The sequence below is a fragment of the Mirounga angustirostris genome, unplaced genomic scaffold (assembly GCF_029215605.1).
Source record: "Mirounga angustirostris isolate CCGP_5_RB_7025 unplaced genomic scaffold, mMirAng1.0.hap1 SCAF_4, whole genome shotgun sequence".
Classification (NCBI taxonomy): Eukaryota; Metazoa; Chordata; class Mammalia; order Carnivora; family Phocidae; genus Mirounga; species Mirounga angustirostris.
In genome coordinates, this window is record NW_026991712.1 from 1,009,004 (window position 1) to 1,034,187 (window position 25,184).

The following is a 25,184-nucleotide window of genomic DNA, read 5'->3' on the forward strand; positions in this document are numbered from 1 at the left end:
TTCCTAAATACATATATTAATCACCCAGTTAGTATATTGCAAATGTTAAGTCTTGGGAACTCATATTTCCCTCTGGACAGCACCACCCATCTCTGTGGGACCCACTAAAGACTCCCCCCCCCATCTGTACTGCCAACACCTGCAGCCACATCTAACCCTGGAGACTCCACCTCACCTTCCCATGACCTGCTCCCCTTCACAGGCAAATGCTTTCATCCACTACTCCCACTCTTCAATTCCACCAGCCCTCTGCCTAGGCACACCCCACTAGCACTCCCCTGGGGGCTCCTGATCACCAAGCCCAGCAGACACTTCCCAGCCTCCTCGCCCCCAGACACCAGTGCCCAGGTGTCCGGATCCCTCAGCCCCTCCAGCCGCCCCGTGTTTGCAGGCCTGGGCTTCCTGGGGCCCCACCTGCTCTTCTCTGCCCTGTGGCATTCCTTCCCACTGCCTCATCTGTCCCCCTCGTCCATCACCTGGGGGCTATGCCTCAGGCCCTAAGAACTCAACCGACTACCCCCTGGGCAGCCTGGTCTCCTGACTGGCTCACCTCCCGGCCAGAACTGGGGCATTTACTCTTGCCTCCTTTCTGGGCCTCCTCCCAAGTCCTCTTGAGCTTTCTCCACCTCGTCTGGGCCTGCCCTCTGCCCAGCTCTCCCTGCCCTTCCCACCTGTGGCTCTCCTAGCAGCCAGCAGCTTTTACAGGTGACAGAGGTCCTGCTCCTGGCAGCCCAGCCCCCAACACAGCACAGGCCGCATCCTTTAGACTGTGGGCTCCAACCGGGCAGTTGGGAAGTGGCCTGTGTGTTCCAGCCCCTGCCCGGGGCCAGGTGTGGTGCAAGGCACACCCGGAACCGTGAGGCAGATGCCCACGGGGCCCCTTGGACCTCTTCAGCTCCCACCCCCCGGACCCACCCCTGCCAGGACAGGCCGGCTGCCAGTCACTGTTGGTGGCCCAGAGCACAACGGTCAGTCAGGGGCTGTACCCTGGGGCACTGCCCTGTCCTCCCGTCCACGGCCACTCTCGCTCAGGGTCACAAATGCCCTCAGGTGATGGCTTGCACTGAGGCAACAAGTGCAAGTCTCTGCCCCGCCCCCCGAGCACCCTGGGGTAGCCTTGTCCCTCTGATAGTGTTCTGGCACCAGGCAGGCCCCAGAGCATTTGTGGAGAGAGGAGGGGAAGCTGGCCCCGAGGAGCCCTCCAGGCCAGTCACTGGCGCTGTGAGCCTCCAGGGAGAGCAGTGGGCACAGGGCAGACAGGGGCCACCCAGGGACCACCCAGGGACAGCAGGTGTCCTTGCAGCTTCTCCTGGGCTCTGTACTAGACATGGGGGTCCTCCGAAGGGGGTGGACTCCAGGCAAGGGGTGGTGTGGCCTCAGAGGGAGTCCCTCACTGAGACTAGAAGATAGGCAGGTAGGCTGGGTGGGGCTGGGCAAGACTTTATTGGAGGAAGTGATTGGGGATGGGTGGGAACCTCATCTACTCCCCCAGAGGGGACAGGCTCCCTGGATCTCAAGAATATGGCCAGGCAAAAGGGCGAGCGGGTAAGAGGGGGTGGAGAGCATGGGGTACTTGGGGGCAAATCCGGGGCTGGGAGAGGGGCGGGGGACTGGGCGAAGGGCCGCGGCTGAGCAGAAGAGCTGGATTGAAGGCTGGTAGGGCACCTTAGGCGCGTGGCCCGGGAAGCAGGGGCAGGCGGTCCAGCGCCGAGTGGCAGACGGTACCGTAGGCCTGTGAGTAGCCCCCGAGCGCAGCCCTTGCAGCACCCTGGGCTCCCTGCGAGGCCGAGGCGCTGAACATCCTCCGGCCCGGCCGAGGCTCGGGCCGGGCATCCGCGGGAAGCCCGCGAGGGACCTGCACGGTCAAGGGGTCGCATAAGGGGCGGGACCAGAGGGAGGAGAGGGCACTGACCCCGGTGAACCCAGCGGCCGAGGGGGCAGGAAGGACGGCAAGGGAGCGGAGGGCCGGGGATCCGGGCGAGCTCACCCGTCGCGCGCCGGTTGCCCTCACCCCACGGCCTGGATTCCAGTCGCTCCGGATTAGGGCCTGGATGGCCACCTGGGCGGCGGCCTGCGAGGCCAGGGAGGACGCCGCCCCCTTCCCGCTGGGTTTCACCTGGGAAGAGGCGTGTCACGGGGTCACTGCAGGGGCCCTCGGAAAGGAGCGAGAGAGACCCTCCCGGGCTGACCTACCCACGAGGGTGCCGAGGGGGCCTCCGCCGTCGCCCCAGGGGGCCTCTCCCCTCTCCCCAGACCTCCTGGGGGTGGAGGCTGGAGCACGGGGGCAGAGTTCCGCCGCGGAAGATTCTTGGCTCCGCAGGCAATGTCTGTGGGGTCTGAAGATCAAGCCTCAGGGTTAGTCCGGTGCGGCGGACGCTTGGTGGCTCCACCCAGAAGGGGCAGGGGCAGGGGCCGTGCTCCGTGCGGGGCGGCCATCCGAGATCACACACCGTGCGCGGACTGGTGGCCCAGGCTGCTTTGAGGTCTGCGTCCAGCGTTCTGCGTGGGCGAGCCCGGGGGCAGCTGAGGGACGGCTCTGGGGTTGAGCAGGTGCGCCTGGGGTTGGGGGGCACCAGGCTCTGCCCCCGCGGGTGTGCCCCCCAGGCCCTTCTCTCTGGGGATGCGGCTGTTGCCCCTGCGCTCCAGGATCATCTGCGGGAAGGGAGGGGCGCTCAGAGGTGCACGGCGCGGGTGTAGAGGGCTCTGGGGGTCGCTGAGGCAGGGGAAAGCCTCGAGGTGGGCGTGGATGGGGGACGGTGGTGGTCGCGGCCAGAGCACCTGATAGACCCGGCTGCGATACTCGGGGGCTGAGAGCTGAACTCCTTCGAGCACCGGGAGCTGCACAGCCGAATCCAGTGTCCACTCACGAGCCGGGCAGTGGAACCTGCGGGGAGCCAGCGAGGCGGGTGTGGGAGAAGCGAGACTCGCGCTGCCGTCAGGCAGGCCTCTCCGACCGAGCCCAGATCCGCCACCCAACACCCAGCCCCAGCCAGGGAGGAGTTGGTCGGGATGCCGCCCTCTCCCCCACCCTACCTCTGCACGTAGGGGTGCTGCAGTGCCTGGGCTGCGCTAAGCCGCTTCTCCGGGGCAAATACCAGGAGTCCCCTGAGGAGATCCAAGGCCTCCGGGGGTGTGTCTGGCGGCAGGAGGGTGTCCAGCGTCTGCCGTGGCCTGCGGGCGCCCGCGTGTTGTCCCCTCTCCATGTCGGCGCCCCTCCCCACATCCGTATCGTGGCAGCTCTGCTTCCGACCCTGACCCTCCACCCAGCACCACTTAACTGTCCCAGTGCATCTTCCCCTCCCCATGCAACACCCTCAGGCAGCCTGGGAGGGCGGCGAGACCCCTCCCTGCCTTGCCCTCCGGTCCCTTCCTCTGCGTGCCCTGCTCCGTTCCTGTGGGCCTCCCCATGCCTCAGGCCGTGCTGGGTGACGCTGGGGATTCCTCATTTTTAGCGTAACCAAACTGCTGGGTTGGGGACTGCCATGGGAAGACCAGGGCCCAGATCTGGGCTGACAGACTGGCCAGCAAGTTGACCAGAAGTGTGCCAGAGCCAAGCTCCTAAGCAGCCCCACTCACCGGGACCCCAGGCAGGGCAGGATAGAGGCACTGTAGCTTGAGCCAAGAGCCAGGAGGTCTGCAGGTGGGTGGACAGGAGGTGTGTCATGGGGAGGGCCTGGTCCAGCTGGGCAGCCCAGGGAGGTCTGGGGCCAGTTGTCTCCTCCTGCGCTGTGGAGTGCCTGTCTCTCTGCAGGGCTTGGGCTGCCTGGCGGGACCGGAGCTTGAATACCTGGATTCATGCTGTGTGCGCACCTACGTGCTCTTGCACGCGTGCCTGCCCTCGCACACTCCTGCTCCCACTCCTGCACACGCACTCCAGTCTGGGCATTCCCACCTCCATGGAAGAGCTCCCCAACTTCCACCTGGGGAAGACAATAGGGCTCCCCCCACCGGATCCTCCCCCCCACTCCCTCCCCCAAGTAAGAGGAAGGACTCCCTAGACTACCTACCCCCACGCCTCTTCCCCCGACCTCTGCTGCCCCACTCCAGCACAGCTGCCGGACCTGCTCCCACCAGCCTCCGCTCTTGTTCTGACCCAGCTGGACCCTTCATGGGCACTGCTTGGCCCTCGAGGACCCCTAGCTTCTCCCTGGGCCTAGCATGCATAGGGCCTGCCCTTTCTTGTCTTCTGAGGCTCTGGACCCTTCCCGTCCCCCTCGTCCCCAGCCTCCTCCCCACCAGTCCTGGCTGGTACCGTGCTGTCCCCCCACAGCTGTGTGTGCTGACCCTCAGACTCCCTGATGCCCAGCAGGCCCCCTGCACACACTCACCCTCCTTGGATGGTGGTGGGATGGTCTCCAGGATCAGCTCCAGCTGGTGCAGTGTGGATGTGCCAGGGAACAGGGGCCTCCCCCGAAGCATCTCCCCCAGGATGCAGCCCAGACTCCACATGTCCACCCCAGGGGTGTACCTGGGGCAGGAAGGGGTGGAGGCACGGGGGGACCCTGGAGGCAGAGGTGGAGGGAGGAGGGGAGACATTCAAAGGGGCGGGGTCTGGAGTGCTGGGAGGGAGTCAGTGAGGATGCATGTCGGGCACAAGAAGGCTGGGCAAGAGGATATGGGGGGTGCTGCAGGGGAAGGTGAAGGTAGGATTGCAGAGGTGGGTGGGGGGAATGATGCTCTTACCAGCTCGAGGACAGCAGCACCTCGGGAGCCCGGTACCAGCGTGTGGCCACGTAATCTGTCAGGGCCTGGCCCTCAGACCCCTCAGGGAGGCCGCTGAGGGAGCGGGCAAGACCAAAGTCACAGAGCTTCACCAAGCAGCTGGAGTCCAGGAGAATGTTGGAAGGCTGCAGGAGAGGAGGTGGGCTGAGGGCTGTCAGGGGTGGGTGCACACAGTGGGGGGACAGGGCCCACGAATGGAGAACTGGTGGCACCTTCTGGTCCCGGTGGATGACGCGTCCTGAGTGGATGAACTTGGTGGCCCGTAGGAGCTGGTAGATGATGTAGCGCTTGTGGATGTCCTTCAGCAGCCTGCCCTTACAGATGACAGCGTTCAGGTCGGTGTCTAGGGGAGCATGTGGGTCAGCCTGGGGGCCCAGGCAGAGTGCACAGGTCTGTCCCACTTTGGACCCCTCCTGCGGCCACAGTCCCCAGGTCCCACTGGCCACTCTCGAAGCCCTGTCCCTGACCCTGTCCTGGGCACACACACTTCCAGTGGTTCTGGCAAGCTTCTCAGGCCCGCTTGCTGCCTTTGTTGGTACAGCAATAAAAGTCTGTGGGATTGCTTTTAATACTTTATTTCCTATTGCCTTGTTTTATAAAACGGGTAGAAAAAGGAAAATACAGCTGCAAACAGTGGACAAAGCAGGAGCCTTGTGGAGGGGGGCTCAACGTGGTCACTGACAGGCCCAAGTGCTGACGCATCCCAGCTGTTTGTCCTTGCCCACCGAGGAACTGCCCTAGCTGAGGGCTGGCCACTATGGTGACCCGAGCAGCAAGGGGGGCGTACAAAGGGAGGCAGGCCACTGGAGGGTCCTGCACCAGGACTGAGCAAGGCCTCACTCACCCATAGACTCAAACACCAGGTAAATGTCCCTGTCATTCTCTGCCCGGATCACATCCAGGAGGCGGATGATGTTGGGATGGTCCCCAAGTTCCTAAGGAGAGAGCCAGGGGCTGTGTGCTTTGAGAGGCGAGGGTCTGGGCTTCTCCCCTTGTTTGGAGAAACTGCACCTGGGGAGGTGGTCAGATGGCCCTGGCCACTCACCTGGAGCAGCATGATTTCCCGGAACGTTCTCTGGAATGAGACAGAAACGTGAGTGTGGGTATGGAGGAAGAAGGAAGCCCACTTCTTAAAAGGATCTACAGGGATTGATGCTCGTCACCCACACCCACTGGACCATAGGGTCACAGAGCAACTGGTGCTCTGAGCAATGACAGAAACCTGCTGTGAACAGGCTTCAAAATAACACCGGAGCTAGCTACTCGGCAGCAGGGAGTTACCCCACACCCCTGCCCTTGTCCTTCTCACACCTCTTCTCCACTCACTTACCTGGGCATCTATCTTATCTCTAAAGGCATCAAAGATTTTCTTGATGGCCACGACCTCGCCAGTTCTCCTATCCACTGCCTTCCACACGATGCCATAGGCCTGTGAGAAGGCTGGTTAGCTTGTGGGGCACAGGGCCAGACTCCTGCCCAGCCCTCCCCTGCCCGCCAGACTGCTCCTCCTCCCCGCTCTGGCTCCTGGGAGGGAATGAGGGTGTGGTGAGGGGCTGTGGCTCTGGGCGAGGTCCCTGCAGCTGCAGGCTGCTCAGCTTGCTGCCCAGGAGGGTGATGGGAAGCAAGGCCCCAGGAGGAGATAAGGTCACAGATGGGAGATTCTGGGTGGGAGATGAAGCCTGTTCTGGGCACCTCTCCCCTCTTTCCCATCCCCCCTCCAGCCTATTAGCAAATCCTATTGGCTCCACATTCAGAGTTCATCAGAATCCCACCACTTGCTACCATCTCTGCTGCCGTGCCTGGTCTGAGCCTTGTGCCTCTCCCAGATCTCCTGTCTGGATCACTACACTAACCTTTTAGCTGGTCTCCCTAGCCCACACCACTATCCATCCTCTACAGAACAGGCAGGGTGAGTCTTGTGGCACCAAAGTCTGCTATCACCCTCTGTGTCATGCCCAGTGGAAGCTCTTGCAGTTTCCCAAAGCCGCAGGTGATCAGAGCCCTCCCCCTAGCCACTCCTATCCAGTTCACACCAACTCTGCTGTTTCCCCACAGCCAGCAGGTCCTTGCCTCAGGGCCTTTGCACTTGCTGTCTGAACTCTTTGGAACATTCTTTCTTTCCTTCCTCCCCCGTTACACACCCACACAGTCACACACCTTCACATACACTCTCATACACAATCCCACATGCTCTCGCACACAAATACAAATGCACATTTGCTCACACAAGGCTCTGGCTCTCAATCCATGACCATTTACCCACTCAGGCCCTTCCTGGGCCAGGCTTGGGATCCACCCATCGCCCTCAGCGACTGGAGTGGGCGGGCCCGGCCTCCTTAGAGTGTCCTATGGGCACCAGAAGAGGCAGCTGGGAGCAGGGGACGCTGGGCAGCGGGGCACTGGGGAGGGGGTTTGTCCGGGGTCCCACCGGCCTGAGACCCCTGGGCTCCCTTGGAGTAGGGCACTGTTAGAGCCCTGTTACAGGAAACTGAGGCCCGACGGGCTCGGTGTCTTGCCCAAGGCCACCCTCCAGTCCGTGGAGGAAACTGGTCGCGAGCCCAGGACCCCGGGCAGCGTCGGAGAGAACACACCTCCCACTGGACCTGCCCCCGCCCTGCAGGTGGCCGGGCTCACCCCCTTCCCCAGCCGCCGCTTGAGCAGGTATCGCTGGGCTACGTGGTGGTCCACCTCCGCGGCGCACATGCTGGCGGGGGGGCGCCGGCAGGCCTCTAGACGCCGGCGCGGCTGGAACTGTTGAGCCCGGTTGCCTTGGAGACTGGGCCCCCTCCCTTGCGCCTGCGCGGCGCAGGTGTGGGGCGGGGTGTGCGGCCCAAGCCCCTCCCGCCGCCCCGCCCCCGGGAGCGCCCCGCCCCGCCCCGCCCACCCACCCGGCCCCCGGCAGCGCCTACGCTGCGCCCCGGGTCTCCGAAGCCAGGCTGCCGGCGCGCGCGTGCGTGCGCGCGGTGCCCTGTCCACCGCCTCCCAGCTCCGCCGAAGTGGTGCGGGCGGTTAGGGCGGGGCTCGCAGGCCGCCCCCCCGCCCCCCGCAACTACCGAGCGGGCTGGGGCGGGGGCCGCGCCGTCCCCTGCGGGGGGAGCGCCGGGACTGGGGGCGCTGAGGGTTAGGGTTAGGGCCAGGGAGAGCTGGGGGCGGCTCTCAGGGCGGGGGCGTCCCGCCAGCAGCGCAGCCCAGGCCGGAGGAGGCGAGCTCGCACACACTCGGTGGGCGTGCAGCATGCCGCACCCCCTTCGGAAAACAGCTTTGGCAGTTGCCCCGACATCAATTTACCACGACCCAGGCGCTCTTCTGCCGGGTCATGGTAACTTCAGAGAGTTACTCACGAGAAATGAAAACAGGTCCACACGCAGAATCATACATGAATGTTCACAGCAGCTTTGTTTCTGGGAGCCCCAAACTGGAAACGACTCCAATGTTGCTGCAGGGTGTGACGCAGAGGAATGGATAAACAAAACGTGGCCCAGGCGTCCAACGGCACGTGGCCCAGCAAAAAAGGAAAGAAACTACAGAACACACCACATGGATGGATCTCAAAATCTTTACGCTGGCTAAGTAAGTCAGACCCCCCTCAAAAGAGTTCACTGTATGAACCCATTGATATAAAACTGCAGAAAATGCTATCTACAGTTCAGGGATGGCCCCCTGGGGGGACCAGAGGGAGAGAGCCACTGGAACTTTCAGAGGTAATAGAAATGTTCAGTTGTGGTGAAGCTTTCAAGGGTGTATACTTATGTCTAGGTTGTTTAAATCGTACACCGTAAATACATGGTTGCATCTCCATATAAAGCTGGAGGCCGTGGAGAATAAGCAAGGGAGAGAAGCAAGGTGGGAGAGACTGGCCTTCTGGTCCCCAGAGAGTATCCAGGGCTGGACAATATGCCCTCCCCCAGTAAACAGCTGGAAAACTGGACAAAATATGCAAAATAACTTTCTATAAATTGGACAACAAGCAGTGCAGAGCTGCGTTCTTGGGAAACCAGGAACAAACAACCTCTTGACTTCAGTACCAGCCCTGTGTCAGGGAGGAATGAGGGAAAATTTCTACCAGTCTGAGACAGGGAAACTCAAGGACTCCATAAAAATCTGCTTTTTTGCTCCATTTCCTGCTTGGATTCTTGCTAGGGCCTGCACCCCCACTTCACACAGGCCTCAGAATACAAGTAGTGCATGTCCTCCTTGTAAGGGACAAGGCGTTGGTGATTTCTCTAGAACAGAGAGCATCTAAGGAAGGACCAGGTGGGAATGACCAGACAAGTCAGTACATGCATATTCCAGACCACCAGTGCTCAGCACCTCCCTGCCGAGGCCTCCTGGCTCCCAGGAACACCACCTGAGCTCTCTCACATCTTGTTCTGACCAGTTCCTGGATGCCTGAGGGGACAAGTATACCAGACCACCATCCTTGATAAAAAAACCCCTTCCCCAAAGACTAGACTCATGCTCCTTTCCTTCCTGAGTCTCCCAGATGCTCTGTCTGTATCTGCTCTCTATCTTCAATAATCTCTGCTCTCACTTCCTGCTGGCTCATGTTTGATTTCTATCCTCCATGAAGCCAAGGACCATCTTGGCTGGTCCTGCAGGACCCCCTGGTTCCTCAGACCCAGCCTGCTGGCATCGAGTCCATGGAAAGAACAACTTGGTGGTGGGGTGGGGGTGGGGGGCAGAGGCTTGGTGGTGTTGCTGAACAATTGCCAGATTTCACTTTGGCAGGGAGGTCACTAAGTGCCAAGCAGCCACCAAAGCATTCAGGAGAGACCCCAGACATGCCACATCTCAATAAAATGACTAAGCTAGCTCTAGACTAAAGCCTATTCCACACCCATCGTGTGTGTGGAGAACAAGCCTTAAAAGGAACAAGATGCTACAAACATAGCCTAACTGCAGGCCAAAACCTTCAACATTCTTTAAAGGGAAACACCAACAAAACAACACTCAATAACATAAAATTCAGAATACCCAGCATCCAGAATGTAATAAAAAGTTACTAGATTTCGGGTGCCTGGGTGGCTCAGTAGGTTAAGCTTCCAACTCTTGATTTCAGCCTAGGTCTTGATCTCAGGGTTGTGAGTTCAAGCTCTGTACTGGGCTCCACACTGGGTGTGGAGCCTACTTAAAAAAAAGTGACTAGATTTACCCAATTAAAAATATGGGCAAAGAATTTGAATAGACATAGCTCCAAAGAAGATATGCAAATGGTCAACAGCACATGAAGAGATGCACAACATCATTAATCATCAGGGAAATGCAATCAAAGATACATGAGACACTGTGAGGCGAACAGATCAGGTGGAGGCAGGCAGTGTGGGCAAAGACAGAACAAAGGAGATAGAAGGGTACTGACCACACCACAAGGGAGCAGCGGGCAGGACAGCAAGGAGAGAGACTGCCGGGAGGCGGGTGGGAGAGTGGGGGGGGGAGGGCTGTATTTATTGGAGGGGAGTGAGAAGGTATAGAAACATATGGAATTTTCCCTTTTTGGTATCTGTGCCTGGTTGTCAGTGGCCCATTGGTCAGCGAGGGCCTATGGCTGTTTTGAGGTGGGTCGCCTAATGAGCCTGTTTGCACTCAGTCTCGTGGTCGTGGCGGGCCCGGTTACCTCACGCAGGTTTCCAGTGCTCAAGCCTGTGCCCTCAACACAGCCTCTCCAGATACCACTCCACACTCAACGAGGATGACTGCAGTAATAATAACAACAGGAACCACCACCACGAAGTCTTCACAAGGATGGAGAGAAATTGGACCTCTCACTGACTGCTGGTGGGCATGTAAAATGGTGCAGCTGCTGCAGAAAATAGTTGGCAGTTCCTCAAAAAGTTAAACATAGAATTAGCATACAATCCAGCAATTCCACTTCTGGTATGTGCCCAAAAGAACAGAAAATAGGTATTCAAACAAATACTTGCATACAAGCGTTCTTAACATTCACAAAAGCCAAAAAGTGGAAACAACCCAAATGTCCACCAACTGATGCATGGATAAACAAAATGGGGTCTATCCATACAGTAGAATATAATTCAGCCACAAAAAGGAATGAAGTGCATGCTACATATTACAACATGGTGAGCCTCAGAGACACTGTGCTAGGCAAAAGAGGTCACATACAAAAGATCACATACACGGGGCGCCTGGGTGGCTCAGTCATTAAGCGTCTGCCTTCGGTTCAGGTCACGATCCCAGCGTCCTGGGATCGAGCCCCGTGTTGGGCTCCCTGCTCCGCGGGAAGCCTGCTTCTCCCTCTCCCGTCCCCCTGCTTGCGTTCCCTCTCTCGCTGTCTCTCTGTCAAATACATAAATAAAATCTTTAAAAAAAAAAAATCACATACACGATTCCACTTATATGAAACATTCATGATAGGTAAGTCCACAGAGACAGAGAGCAGATTGGCAGCTTCTAGGAGTTGAGAGAAGGGGGTAGGTAGTGACTGCTTAATGGAAACAGGGTTCCCTTTAGGGTGATGCAAATGTTTTGTAACTTGATAGAGATAGTGGTTACGTAACATTGTGAATGTACCAAATGCCACTAAGAGGTATACTTTAATGTAGTTAATTTTATGTGAATTTCACCTCAATAAAAAAGTTACAAGGCTTGTGAGGAAGCAGGAACACATGACCCATACCCAGGAAACAAATCAGTTGATAGAACTATACCCATAAATGACAAAGATGATGGATCTGGCAATGACTTTAAGAAACAGCTGTTATAAGTATGCTCATGGATTTATTTATTTATTTATTTTTATTTTTTTTTAATTAATTGGTATTTTTTTTTAAGATTTTATTTATTTATTTGAGAGAGAGAATGAGATAGAGAGAGAGAGCATGAGAGGGGTGAGGGTCAGAGGGAGAAGCAGACTCCCTGCTGAGCAGGGAGCCCGATGCGGGACTTGATCCCGGGACTCCAGGATCATGACCTAAGCCGAAGGCAATCGCTTAACCAACTGAGCCACCCAGGCGCCCCAGTATGCTCATGGATTTAAAGAAAAACATGAATATTGACAAGACGAGAAGTTACAAAAAAAATAACCCAGTGGTATTTCTAGAGTTGAAAAATAAATTATTTGAAGTTAAAACTCATTGGATGGACTTAACATCAGAAGAGATGTCAGTGAACTTGAAAATACAGCAATAGGACTATCCAAATTGAAACAGGAAAAAAAAAAACAAAATTAAATTAAAGAACCTATGAGACAGTATCAGCAAAAGAGAGGGATACAGAAAGTATATTTGAGAGAGTAATGGCTGAGATTTTTGCAAATTTGAAGGAAAGTTAATACACTCACAAATCCAGGAATTTAAATGAAACCTAAGTAGGAAAAACACAAAGGAAGTCAGAATGAGCACATAACAACTAAACTGCTGAAAAAGTGATAAAAAAATACTAAAATTATCCAAAAAAAACCTTACAAACAGAGGAACAAAAATAACTATAACCACAGAATTCTTGTCAGAAAACAATTTCAAGCCAGAGGACAAAGCAAGGACATCATTAATGTGCTAAAAACAAAAAATACACAAATCAAAACAAAAACACTGCCAATCTAGAGTTATATACCCAGAGAAAATATCCTTCCAAAAACACAATACTTCTTCAGACAAACAAAAGCTGAGAGTATGTAACACCTATAGACCTGAACTACAAAAAATATATTTTTTAAAGATTTTACTTACTTGTCAGAGAGAGAGAGAGAGAGAGAGAGGCAGGCAGAGGGAGAAGCAGGTCCCCCGTGGAGCAGGGAGCCCGATGTGGGGCTCAATCCCAGGACCCCAGGATCATGACCTGAGCTGAAGGCAGACACTTAATGACTGAGCCACCCAGGTATCCCTGAACTACAAAAATATTAATGAAAGTTTACCTGGATGAAGAAAAATGATTCCGGATGAAAATCTGGGTTGAAATAAAAAAATAAAGAATCCTGGAAATGGGATACAGTGGCTAAATATAAAACACATTTTTCTCATCTGGTAAATTTCACTCAGTTGACTGCCCTAGCTAGACCTGGTAGCTCAATGATATGATCAAAAGTCTATCTCAGATCTAATCACAACCATAATGAGATACCACCTCATGCCCATTAGGATGGCAAGAAAACTCCAAAAACAAATAAAAAAACCAAACTAAACCAAACAAAAACAGGAAAATAAAAAGTGTTGGTGAGGATGTGGAAAAATTGGAACCCTTGGACTCTTTTGGTGGGATTGTAAAATGGTGTAGCCAATATGGAAAACAGTATGGTGGTTCCTAAAAAAATTAAAATTAGAATCACCATATGATTCAGCAATCCCACTTCTTGGTATATATCAAAAAAGAATTGAAAGCAGGATCTCAAAGAGATATTCGCACATCTCTTGTTCATAGCATTATTCACAATAACCACGCGGTAGAGATAACCCAAATGCCCACTGGTGGGTGGATGGATAAACAAAATGTGGTATATACATACAATGGAATATTATTCATTCTCAAAAAGGAAGGAAATCTTGTTATGTGCTACAGCATGGATGAACATGAACATTATGCTGAGTGAAATAAACCAATCACAAAAAGACACATACTGTGTGCTTCTTGTATGGATATCTAAAAAAGTCAAATTCATAGAAACGGAAAGTAGAATAGTGATTAACAGGGGCTGTGGGGAAGGGAGAATGGGGAGTTATTGTTTAATGTGTATCAAGTTTCAGATTGCAAGATAAAAAATTTCAGGAGATCGGTGAATATGTGACTATACTTAACAATGTAAATATAGGGGCGCCTGGGTGGCTCAGTCGTTAAGTGTCTGTCTTTGGCTCAGGTCATGATCCCAAGGTCCTGGGATCGAGCCCCTGCTCAGCAGGAAGCCTGTTTCTCCCTCTCCCACTCCCCCGATTGTGTTCCCTCTCTCGCTGTGTCTCCTTCTGTCAAATAAATAAATAAAATCTTTTTTAAAAATGTAAATATATTTAACACTACTGAACTATACATGTAAAATAGTTGAGCTGATAACTTTTATGTTGTTTTTTATCACAATTAAAAATAATTTTTAAAAAGATAGCTGACTGTTTAAAGTAGATATAATAACAGTACATTGTGAGGTCTATAACCTGTAAAAATAAAATGTATTATGCCAATGTGCAAAGGAAGAAAATGGAAATATACTATTATAAGGTTCTTATATTACATGTGAAGAACGATAATATTATTTAAAGATAGATACAATAAAAGTAAAGTAAAAATAAATAAAATAACAACAAAGAGACATAGCTAATAAGCCCACAGTCTAGATAAAATGAAATAATTTTTAATAAGCTCATAGTCTAGATAAAATGAAGTATTAAAAATTACTCAGTTGGGGCGCCTGGGTGGCTCAGTTGTTAAGTGTCTGCCTTCGGCTCAGGTTATGATCCCAGGGTCCTGGGATTGAGCCCCACATCGGGCTCCCTGCTCTGCGGGGAAGCCTGCTTCTCCCTCTCCCACTCCCCCTGCTTGTGTTCCCTCTCTCGCAGCGTCTCTCTCTTTAAATAAATAAATAAAATCTTTAAATAAATAAATAAATAAAATATTACTCAGTTAATCAGAAAGGCAGAAAAATAAAAGGAATAAGAAACAGATGAGACAGATAGAAAACAAACAGTGAGATGGTACGCTTAAACCCAACCATATCGATAATTACATTAAATGTCAATGGTCTCCTTACTCCAATTAAAAGGCAGCAATTATACCTTATTTTTTAAAAATGAAAATCCAAGAATATGCTATCTACAAAACATGCACCTTAATTATAAAGACATAGATAAGTTAAAGTTAAACAAATGATGCTGTGGTCTGAATACTGCCCCCCCCCAACATTTGTATGTTGAAACATAAACTTCTATTGTGATATTATTAGGAAGTAGGGCTTTTAGGAGGTGCTCGGGTCATGGGAATAAAGCCCCATGCTGGAATTAATGATCTTATAAAAGAGGCACCATAGAAATACCTAACCCCTTCTACCACGTGAGAACACAGAGAGGAGCTGGCTATGAACCACAAAGAGGGCCTTCACTAGATTGCAACCATTCTGGCCCCTTGATCTTGGACTTTTTTTTTTTTTTTAATAAACTCTACCCCGCAACATGGAGCTCAAACCCATGACCCCACGGTCAAGAGTTGCATGCTCCATTTACTTAGCCAGCCAGGCAACCTGATCTTAGACTTCTCAGCCTCCAGAACCATGAGAAATAAATTTCTGTTGTTTCTAAGACACCCAGTCTGTGGCATTTTGTTATAGCAGCCTGAATAGACTAAGACAAATGGGTAAAGATATGCAAATAGTTGTCACAAGAAAGCTTTAGTGGCTGTGTTAATACTGGACAAAGTAGACTTCGGGACATGGAATATTATCAGGGAGAAAGGGGGACACTTCATTATGGTACAAGTGTCAAGTCGTCAAGCAGATACTACAATCCTGAAAATGTATGCACCTAATAACAAATTCCCAAAATACATAAAGTAAAACCTGAGAGAACTGAAAGAAATAATCAAGCCAGTTGAAGAATGTACACTCCTTTTCCAATAATTAGTAGAGCAAGCAAGCAGAAAATAAAGATGTAGTAGACCTGAGCAGCACTGTTGTCCTGCTTGACCTAATTGACATTTATAGAACAATCCCCCGCCACCAACAGAAGACACACTCTTTTCTTTTTTTTTTTCTTTTTTTTTTTTTAAAGATTTTATTTATTTATTTGAGAGAGAGAGAATGAGAGACAGAGAGCACGAGAGGGAAGAGGACAGAGGGAGAAGCAGACCCCCTGCTGAGCAGGGAGCCCGATGCGGGACTCGATCCCGGGACTCCAGGATCATGACCTGAGCCGAAGGCAGTCGCTTAACCGACTGAGCCACCCAGGCGCCCCTCACACTCTTTTCAAATGTGTATGAAAGTCGCCAAGATAATGGGGTGCCTGGGTGGCTCAAATGGCTGGGCATCTGCCTTTGGCTCAGGTCATGATCTCGGGTCCTGGGATCGAGCTCCATGTTGGGCTCCCAGCTCACTGGGGAGTTGGCTTCTCCTTCTCCCTCTGCCTCTCCCCCTGCCTGTGCTCTCTCTCAAATGAATAAATAAAATCTTTAAAAAAAGAAAGTCACCAAGATAAACCATATTCTAAGTACCATAAAACAAAGATCAACAAATTTTAAAGGACTGAAATAACACAAAGTATGTTCTCGGATCCCACAGAATTGAATTCGAATTAAATATTAGAAAGATATTTGGAAAATATCCCCAAAGATTTGGAGATTAAGCAACACATATAAATAAACAGTGGGTCAAAGAAGAAATTACAAGGGAAATTAGAAACAATTTTGAGCTGGAAGGTAATGAAAACATGATGTGGCAATGTGCAGGGTGCAGCCAAAGCAGTGCTTAGAGAGAAAATTATAGTTGTAAATGCTTATATTAGAAAAGACAAGATTTCAGGGCGCCTGGGTGGCTCAGTCATTGGGCGTCTGCCTTTGGCTCGGATCGTGGTCCCGAGGTCCTGGGATTGAGCCCCGCATCGGGCTCCCTGCTCCGCAGGAAGCCTGCTTCTCCCTCTCCCACTCCCCTGCTCGTGTTCCCTCTCTAGCTGTGTCTCTTTCTGTCAAATGAATAAAAAAAATCTTAAAAAAAAAAAGATTTGTTTTCACCTTAAAATGCTAGAGAAAGAAGACAAAATTAAACCCACAGTAGGTAGAAAGAATGAAGTAAAGACAAGAGTAAGAATCATCGAAATGGAAAATGTATACACAGGAGAAAAAAACAATACAATTAAAAGTTGACTCTTGGGGCGCCTGGGTGGCTCAGACGGTTAAGCGTCTGCCTTCGGCTCAGGTCATGATCCCAGGGTCCTGGGATCGAGTCCCGCATCGGGCTCCCTGCTCCTTGGGAGCCTGCTTCTCCCTCTGCTTCTCTCTCTCTGTCTCTCATGAATAAATAAATAAAATCTTTAAAAAAAAAAAAAGTTGACTCTTGGGAGTGCCCGGGTGGCTCAGTTGGTTAAGCATCTGACTTAGGCTCAGGTCATGATCTCAGGGTCCTACGATCATGTGGATCGTAGCCCCTGTCAGGCTCCTTGATCATGATCATTGGAGAGTCTGCTTCTTCCTCTCCCTCTGACCCTCCCCCTGCTCATGCTCTCCCTCTCAAATAAATAAAATCTTAAAAAAAAATAAATTTAAAAAATTTAAAAATGAAAAGCTGATCCTTTGAATAAATAAAGTCTAAGTAGACTGATTAAAACTCAGAGAGAAATTACCAATGTCAGGAATGAAAGACAGTACAATCCTACAGATTCTTCAAACATTAAAAAGATAACAAGAGTGTATTATGAACAACCTCACATCAATCAATTTGATAACCTAGCTGAAATGGCACATCTACTGAATGAGTGGGAGCATTCCCCAAATATATTCAAGAATAAATATAAATACAGATTGAAAAGCAATACGCCCACTAGGAGAAAAAGGAAAGGAGAAAGCCCGTGGATGGAGACGGAGGGAGGACTGGTAGCTAGTTGGCCAGGCTGCAGGAAATGAGACTTGGACCCACTGATGGGCCAGGAGAGGGGCAGCAGGATCCTTAGCGAGCTCTGTCGGCAAGAGCCTCTTCCCGGGAGAGTGTGGAGCAGCCCGTGCAGCTGCTGAGGGTGGCAGGCGGCTAGAGCACCTATGGGACTGTGGGCAGGCCAGCCCCTCTTTCTCGTGCCTTCCCTCACGAACGCCAAGCTAGAGGAGGTCTTGATCCCGCCACTCTGCCACTGAGAATGTAGCCCATAAGCAAAATTGTACCAATATCAGTGAACTTCAGCAAAAAAGAATTCTGCAAAGTGGACTTCATTACATTTAATTATCAAGTCAATTTTTCAATGGGCATTTGATTCATCCATTAGTTGTTTTTATTTTATTTTTTTTTAAGATTTTATTTATTTATTTGGCAGAGACAGACACAGCGAGAGAGGGAACACAAGCAGGGGGAGTGGGAGAGGGAAAAGCAGGCTTCCCACGGAGCGGGGAGCCCGATGCGGGGCTCGATCCCAGGACCCTGGGACCATGACCTGAGCCAAAGGCAGATGCTTAACCGGCTGAGCCACCCAGGCGCCCCCATTAGTTGTTTTTAAAGCTGCTATTATGTGTTTCCTCTTGGGGCCGTATGTCTGCGCAGTCCAACTGTACCCTGTCCAATAGCCAACAATAAATTTTGTTGCATGCAGCTGTAACCCCCAGCTTTGTTTTGAGCACATTATCAACTGGGGCATTTATTACGCATTAGCTAAAAAGTGGACTGTGTATTTAATTTTTAGCTGATACATGGCAGTTTAGGGAGGCCTTGTCCAGAAGACCCACAGCCAGCAGGCAGGGAGGGGGCGGCAGATCAAATACCCGGGTTGAAACAATATGGTCAGAACCTCCTGCTTCATCCATCACCGGCCTCCTTGTAACTCAGGAGACCAAATTCACAGGGTCCCCACCTCCCAGACTGCAGACTGTCACAGTCCTTGTGCATGGGCCCCGCCCCTTCCTGCGGGTCACAGTCCAGGTGTGTGGCCCCCGCCCCCACCCTCAGTGTCTGCGTCCCCACTGCCCAGCCCTGTCTCCAGCAGAGCCCCTCCACCCTTTGGAATGGACCTGGTACACTCCTCCAGCACCTGGGTCTCTAAAGCCGTGCTTTCCTCTCTCCTGCTCCTGACATGGGCTGTGGACTCAGGTACTCCTGGTCACTCCAGGAAGGCACGCTGGGGGAGTAGATGTGGTCATGTCTGAGATTGGTCATGTCAGCGCCCTGACCACACAGGGTGCTGGAGGAGGTGTGCCCCTGGCTGGGCTCCCCCTCATAGCTGTCTCTCAGGGGCATCTCTGAGCCAGCCTACAGAGGTGGGCGTGGGCATCGCCCTCGGGACCTGCGGGGGGCTCTGGACACTGGGCATCCTTCTGTTTGTCTTTCTCTTCCTCACAAACAGAGGTAGGTGAGCACCCCTGGAGAGGGCGGCATGCAGGCTGACCTGGGCCACACCCCAAGCCTGAGCCTTCCTGGCTTGACCCCCTCCAGGGAGGAGTAGGGAGCCAAGCCCACAGGCCCTGGGCTCCAGCAAGGCCTGCCCCGAAGCTGCGACCCTGCTGACCCAGAGCAGGCCAGAGCCTTGGGTCACCACCGCAGCATCACCGTGGAGCCCCACCTGGCCTTCGTGTGTTCCATGCACACACCCAGGGGCGCCCGCTGGCTCTGCCTGCCTTTGCTCCTAAGAAGCCATGGCAGGGCTCAGGGCCCTCACTGCACCATGTGTCCGGGAGGGCAGAGCGCTTCCTGCAGGGGCAGCCGTGGCTGTGGGAGCTGACGCACATCGTGGCCTGGACCTGGGCATTCCACCTGGGGCTGACCGTGAACCTGGTGTGGGTCTGGCACAGGTTCCAAGGTACCGGGCTGTGAAGGGGAGGCCCTTGAGGAAGGTCCTGGCCGGCCTGCCCAACCTAGAGCCAGCGCCCTGGTCTGGGGATGTGGGCCGGGGGCGGGGTGGCGAGGGGGGAGGTCTGCAGGCAGTACCCAAACTAGGATATAGGCAAGGGGACAGATTTGGGTCCGACCCAGGGCCCAGAGAACAGCCAGGCCTGGGCCCTCCAGGTCTTGACCCCAGCCAGAGGACACACTGGATAGACAGACTCTCCTGGACTTTGCTCACGTTCCTGCCCTTTGTCCCCTTGGCCGTGGTGATCACCATCAGCGCTGTCCTTCTAATCAAGGGACGAGGTACTAGGCCGGGGCATCCCTACCACCAGACTCCCCAGGGTCCCTGCCTCTGCTCACTGCTCAGTAACTGGCTGAGATCAATCAGGTCTTTGGTATCCCCTGAACCCACCAATTCTCCAGGTCCGGTTGGCCTTAGCAGGGAGAAGGGTCGTGGGCACTAGCCATGTGCTGGTCTCAGGCTGCTGTGGGCGGGGCTCCATAAAGGAGGCTGGGTCACAGTGCAGAGATGGGCAAAGACTTGCCAAGAGGTAGTCTGCACTGTGGGACGAGCCCACCAATGTCCAAGTCACAGCCCTAGTGCTTCCAGGGGTCCTTGGACAAGTCACCCTGTGTCTCGGTTTCTCCATCTGTGAAATGGGAGCAGAGGCCGCTGGAAGTGCTCACCTCAGGGTCAAGCATAGCCCAGCCCCACTGGCTACTCCTGAGGGAGGGGGCTCACCCCAAGTCTCAGGAGCTGAGTAGGGAAGGCATGCAAGACAGGGTTCAGAGTGGGCCCTTGAGAAGCCTGACTAGGGGGTGGGGGATGGGGGGGGATGTGTGGTGGGTACTGAGTAGCCTGAGGAGTAGTATGAGCAGCTACCCAAGAACCTGCCTTGGGGGTCCATGGCAAGCCCCCAGCAGAGAGCTGGGAGAGTACCTGACCACACAGGAGTGGGGGAGGGGGCAGCCTTGGCAGAAGCTGAGCAGACTGCTCACCTCCTTCCTCCTAGTGTCTTTCCAGTTCAGAGTTCCCACCAGGAGGTGAGTGACCCCTCACCCCAAACCCTCCCCAGTCTGAGTCTGGAGGGACAGAGACCACCACCCTATCCACAGTGGGAGGGGGGAAGGAACCCCAAGTGTGGGGAGAAATGTCTTAGGTAAGGCCTGGCTTTGAATCTGAGCCCTCGGAAGTTAGTCCTGTCTCTGTGGGCAGCTGTGGTACCTGGGGGACAAGAGAGACACCCCTTCACCAATACATGAAAGGCCCCTGGGAGTGCATGTCAGCTGACCCCAAGGCCAGGCACTCTCCTCTTCCCCGGGAGAGGGGCTGCTCCTGGAATCACCCTTGCGCTCCCAGGCCTGCACTAGGAAGCAGGGAAAACAGGGTCCCCGCCTTCCCCTAATCCGCACCAGTCTGTGGCGAAGCCCAGCACACTGAGGCCACGACTCGAGTGGGGGGCAGAGGCGCAGGGGGAGTGGATGGCGCGGGTGGGGAGGGGCCGGGAAGGAGCCGAGCCAGGGCTGCGCGGGGCTCGAAGGTGGTGAAGGCGGGACCCAGGCTGGGGACCCGTGGGGCTGGGCCGCAGTCTGGCCACCCCCAGGCTGCACGAGGGCTGGGCGCGGGGCGGGGGCTTCCCACGCAGCTCTCCGACCCATTCCGCTGAGACTGCAGAACTGGGAAGAAAACTGGAGGCAGAGGAGAACAAAGCGCTTGCCAGACCTCTCCTGGGAGGAGGCATCTGTGAGCCGTAAAGCGAAGATGAAGCACCGAGAAATCCGGGAGGCCCAGACAACTTAAAAACCTCTGCCGGCTGAGTCCCTCACCTCGCACCAGAAATTAAAAGGCGGAGCCAACCAGATCCCCGGTCCCCCTGCGATGGCCGCCTGCGGCGCTGGAGCCCGGGAGGGGCAGGGGCGGCCTGGGAGGGGCCCTCCGCCTCTGGCAAACGGGGACAGTGGCCCCTGCCAGGTCTTGAGGGTGGCCAGGTGGAGAGCACAGCGGTCTGTCCCGGAAGCAGAGAGCCCCCGGTTGGAAAGGCCCTGGAGAGAAGCAGCAAATATTCTCACTGGGCTCTGTGAAGCCCCCAGTACAGCGTCGCACGTGATGTTCCCAGACTCTACTTGGTCTTCTCACAAGTTTCTGTAAGAAGTTAGGCACCTGGGTGCCTGGGTGGCTCAGTTGGTTAAGCGACTGCCTTCGGCTCAGGTCACGATCCTGGAGTCCCGGGATCGAGTCCCGCATCGGGCTCCCTGCTCGGCAGGGAGTCTGCTTCTCCCTCTGATCCTCCCCCTCTCATGCTCTCTCTCTCATTCTCTCTCTCAAATAAAAAAAAAAAAGAAGTTAGGCACCAATTTCAGATTAAAAACAAAAACCATATAGAGGCACCTGGCTGGCTCAGTCAGTTAAGCTTCCTGCTCTTCATCTCGGCTCAGGTCTTGATCTCAGGGTCGTGAGTTCAGGCCCCACACTGGGCTCCATGCTGGGTGAGGAGCCTCCTCAAAAAAGCAGAAGATAAAAAACATCATTTAAGGCCGACATTCAGATGCTGTTTAAGTTTATGAACCAACATTTCTTCAAATTTTAACACCAAATGGAGATTCTCCATTGTCTTGAGTGTGTGTCATTTTATTCTTACTTGTAAATTTGAAGAGGCTCTGCCCCATGTTCCATGCAGCCGCAGCCAGCTAGAGCAAGTCCAGAGAGACGAGTGACCTACCACAGCTCTGGAACCAGCCTCCGAAGGTGGTTTCCCACAAAAGCCTTCCTACAGATGTGGGTTTCCTTAGAGCATGCGCCTCACAGACTCGCCAGTGGACAATTCTCAGATCTGTCCACGCTAGGGCAAACGTGGACAGACCTTGACAGAAGATGAACTATATGATGACAGGACCAAACCAGGTGCAGATTTAAGTTGCAGGTCCAAGGGGATGGAGAGGCACCTCCTTCGGGGGGCAACTAACAGAGTGGGAGGCCAGGCCTGCTAGGTGATGTTAGCACTGCTCACATCCTAGCCGAGACTGAATTAAATGGAGGGTTTATGGCGTTGCTTTCCACAATGTCACAGCAAAAAGGGCAACAGCAAAACCCCGGGTGGACCCCTTCCTCTCCAGCCATCCCGGCCAGCTAGGAAGGGAAGCTGACCAAGGGCTGGTCAGTGGGATGAGTTGAAGAGGTGCGCACGTGTGGGCTTAGGAACCCCACAGAGGAAATTCCAAAGACAGAAACGGTGGACAACCGATGGCATCCGAATGGACACGATCTTCCCAGTAACCCTAACTCCCTCGGGGGGGCCCCCAGAAGGAGTGTCAAGCATCACGAAGCGCTTCGAGGAAAACCAGGATCCCCAGAGGGCTGGAAAGTTTCACAGCACGGGGGCGGGGCTTGCTCACGGCTGGAGGCCAGGAACTCGGGGAACCCTCTCCCCACATGGGGGAGACGACGCGGTGCGGGGGGAGAGTGCACTCGGGGACAGACGGCGAAGCGCCCAAGTCTGGCACGTGGAGCGTGGGGGCTGCTCTGACCGCCGCTGGCTCTGTCAGATTCGGGAGCAGCGTCCTCCCCTGGAAGCCCAAGTCCTGCCGGTGCGGGGTCGGCCCTCCGCAGGGCGCACACGCAGGCCGTCACGCACCGACTGCGGGGCGAGGGGCTGGAGGGGAGTCGGCCGTTGCCGGGACGACGGGGTGGCCGTGGGGGAGGGCGCCTGAGTTGTGTCTCCACGGAGACCGCGCAGGCTGAACGCCAACGTTACTAAGGGTGGGCACACCCCGACGGACGGCCAGGGTCCGGAAGAGCCCAAGAGTAAAGGTTGGAGACGATACCCTGACCCCTGCCCGACCCGCACACCCCTGATCCCGCCTCCCCCAACCTCTCGCCCGGGGACGCGTCCCACCCCGCTAGAATATTCGCGCCGCGGGAAGGGAAGGGCTAGGCTGGAGGGGCGGGCTGGGGGCAGCGCCTGCGCGCGTGCCGGCGCCCGAGGCCCCAGCCCATGGCGCCGCAGAGGAAGCGCGGGCCCAGCGCGGGGCGCCGGCCGGGCGCGGCGGGGGACGGCGCCGAGCCGCCGCTGTCGGAGCGCGGGCAGTACCTGCAGCGCGAGTACAAGCTGCTCTCGGAGCAGCTGGACGCCTGCGAGGCGCGCGTGGACCGGGCGCTGCAGGCGAACGCCTTCCTGGAGCGCGAGGCGGTGCGCTTGCGCGAGGAGAACCGGCTCTACGCCAGCTACGTGGGCGCGCGCGCGCAGCGCTGCGCCCAGGCCGTCGTCCGCCTGGACGAGCAGCACCGCGTGGACCTGACGCAGCTGCACTGGCAGCGGGCCGAGCTGGCCTCGCTGTACCGCGGGCGCGAGGACGGAGTGCGCGCGCAGCTGCTGGAGATGGAGGCGCGCGCGGCGCGGATGGCGCGGCAGGTGCAGGAGCTGCAGCCCTACAAGGCTAGTGAGCGCGTGCCCGGCGGGCGGGGCGGGGGCGCGCCGCGCCCCGGCGCTCACCCGCGCCCCCGCCGCAGGAGCTGCAGCTGGAGCAGTTGGCCCGGATCCGGGCGCTGGAGCGCGAGCTGCTGCACATGCGCGTGGAGCACACGCAGCTGCTGCACCGCGTGAAAGGGCGCTTCCTGGAGGACAAGGCGGCCTTCGAGCGCGAGGCGCGTCAGCGTGTGCAGTCCCTGGCGCGACGCGCGGAGCGGGAGGCGGCGCGCGCGCTCATCGTGCACACGCAGGCCATCAAGGCTGACAACGGGCGCCTGCGGCAGGAGCTCCTGCGGCTCCTTCGCTGGGCCCAGCTGCTGCATGACACGCGGCGCCAGCTGCTGGAGCAGCGTGAACAGCTGCGGCGCGAGCACGAGGACACGCGGGATCTGGCGCGTGTGCATGGCTGGCTGCGCCGGGGCCCCGACGGCCCGCCGCTGTGGCAGCCGCCGCCGCCGCCCGCCCCACGTCTCGGGTCCTTCGCCCCCTCCACAGCCCCATCGCGCGTGGCTCCCCGGGCCCCGTCGCGCGCGGGCTCCGGGTCATTGCTCCCATCGCATGTGGGCTCCAGGATCCCATCACAGGCCCCTCCGAAGGCGGGTTCATGGGTTCCATCCCAGCACTTACCGCCCGCGGGCTCCCGGGTCGCGTCCTTGACCCCGTCCCGCCTGGGCTCCCGGGCTCCGTCCTTGATCCCGCCCCACCGGGGCTCTCGGGCCCAGTCCTTGACCCCGTCGCGCCCAGGCTCCCAGGTCTCTTCGCGGTTCTCATTACCCGGGGCCTCACAGAACACCACTCCCTCTGCTAAGTCTGTCCTGGGATCAAGCTCTTCCCGTCCCCCAGTCGAAGGAGAGCGTGAACACTGACGCTGCAGCGGAAGCCGCCTCGAGGAGAGCCGGGATCGACGGAGTGGGGGGCGGGGGCGCGTGGAGGTGAGGGCCCGTGGTGTTCAGGTATTTGGTAAATGTGGTGTTAATAAAGGTGTGACCGGCCCACCTGGCTCTGGCATGGCCCGCTTTCCTGTTCCAGCATTCCTGGAGGTACAGGGACCACTCATTCTGGCTTCGTCTCCAAACTGCAAAGTAGCCTGATGCGCCCCTCGCCCTGTGTGTCCTTCTGCCCCAGCTGCTCCCCAAGGGCAGAGGAAGTGGGCCACACCAGTATCCTCGCACCAGGACTGACAGAGACGGACACCGCCCGCATGGACAGATGGTGCCAGAGCATGACAGGAGTCCAGCTGGCCAGGAGGACCTGGGCAACCCCGTGTTGTAGCAGGGAGGGCCAGCGTGGGGTGGGCCGTGATGAGGAGGGCCACTGGGGGGGGGGCAGTGGGGCTTTGCTCCCAGTACCACTGTCACCAAGGGCCATGGGAGGTTTTGTGTTTAACCTCCTGGGGATTTGGGGGTAATGCTTTTTAAAGATTTTATTTATTTATTAGAGAGAGGGGGGGAGAGCAGGAACAGAGATAGCGAGAGCAGGGGGAGTGGGAGAGGGAGAAGCAGGCTTCCCGCAGAGCAGGGAGCCCAATACCGGGCTCGACCCCCCAGGAC

At 55.3% G+C, this 25,184-nt stretch overlaps 2 protein-coding genes across 3 annotated transcripts; one reads left to right on the top strand and one right to left on the bottom strand.

Annotated features, from left to right (window-relative positions):
• Positions 1–1,080: 1,080 nt before the first annotated feature.
• MAPK15 (mitogen-activated protein kinase 15) lies at positions 1,081–23,362 on the bottom strand. Of its 2 annotated transcripts, XM_064587762.1 has the most exons (17): positions 23,257–23,362; positions 21,558–21,664; positions 8,064–8,158; positions 7,357–7,473; positions 6,053–6,151; positions 5,768–5,797; positions 5,567–5,657; positions 4,935–5,065; positions 4,684–4,847; positions 4,329–4,468; positions 3,577–3,634; positions 3,034–3,171; positions 2,779–2,884; positions 2,451–2,652; positions 2,194–2,336; positions 1,988–2,116; positions 1,081–1,855 (listed from the first exon to the last, which is right to left on the bottom strand). In XM_064587762.1, exons 3-17 carry the CDS (start codon positions 8,094–8,096, stop codon positions 1,667–1,669), a joined length of 1,770 nt encoding a protein of 589 aa, XP_064443832.1. In that variant the 5' UTR covers positions 8,097–8,158; positions 21,558–21,664; positions 23,257–23,362; the 3' UTR covers positions 1,081–1,666. The 2 variants fall into 2 exon arrangements, with proteins under 2 accessions (XP_064443832.1, XP_064443833.1); XM_064587763.1 differs by lacking the exon at positions 7,357–7,473 and having other exon boundaries at positions 4,684–5,065.
• CCDC166 (coiled-coil domain containing 166) lies at positions 23,161–24,906 on the top strand. The gene is made up of 3 exons (XM_045895555.1): positions 23,161–23,601; positions 23,676–24,194; positions 24,760–24,906. Exons 1-3 carry the CDS (start codon positions 23,161–23,163, stop codon positions 24,904–24,906), a joined length of 1,107 nt encoding a protein of 368 aa, XP_045751511.1.
• The last annotated feature ends 278 nt before the right edge of the window (positions 24,907–25,184 follow it).

Excerpts from the sequence above, each read along its gene's own strand:
- MAPK15 (XM_064587762.1), bottom strand. The coding sequence starts at position 8,096 with ATGATTCTGCGTGTGGACCTGTTTTCATTTCTC. Across the intron at positions 5,798-6,052 it reads GAGATAAGATAGATGCCCAG|AGAACGTTCCGGGAAATCAT; the intron begins GTAAGTGAGTGG and ends GTCTCATTCCAG. Across the intron at positions 5,658-5,767 it reads GGGAAATCATGCTGCTCCAG|GAACTTGGGGACCATCCCAA; the intron begins GTGAGTGGCCAG and ends CTCTCTCCTTAG.
- CCDC166 (XM_045895555.1), top strand. The coding sequence starts at position 23,161 with ATGGCGCCGCAGAGGAAGCGCGGGCCCAGCGCGGGGCGCCGGCCGGGC. Across the intron at positions 23,602-23,675 it reads AGGAGCTGCAGCCCTACAAG|GAGCTGCAGCTGGAGCAGTT; the intron begins GCTAGTGAGCGC and ends CCCCCGCCGCAG. Across the intron at positions 24,195-24,759 it reads GGTCATTGCTCCCATCGCAT|CTGCTCCCCAAGGGCAGAGG; the intron begins GTGGGCTCCAGG and ends CTTCTGCCCCAG.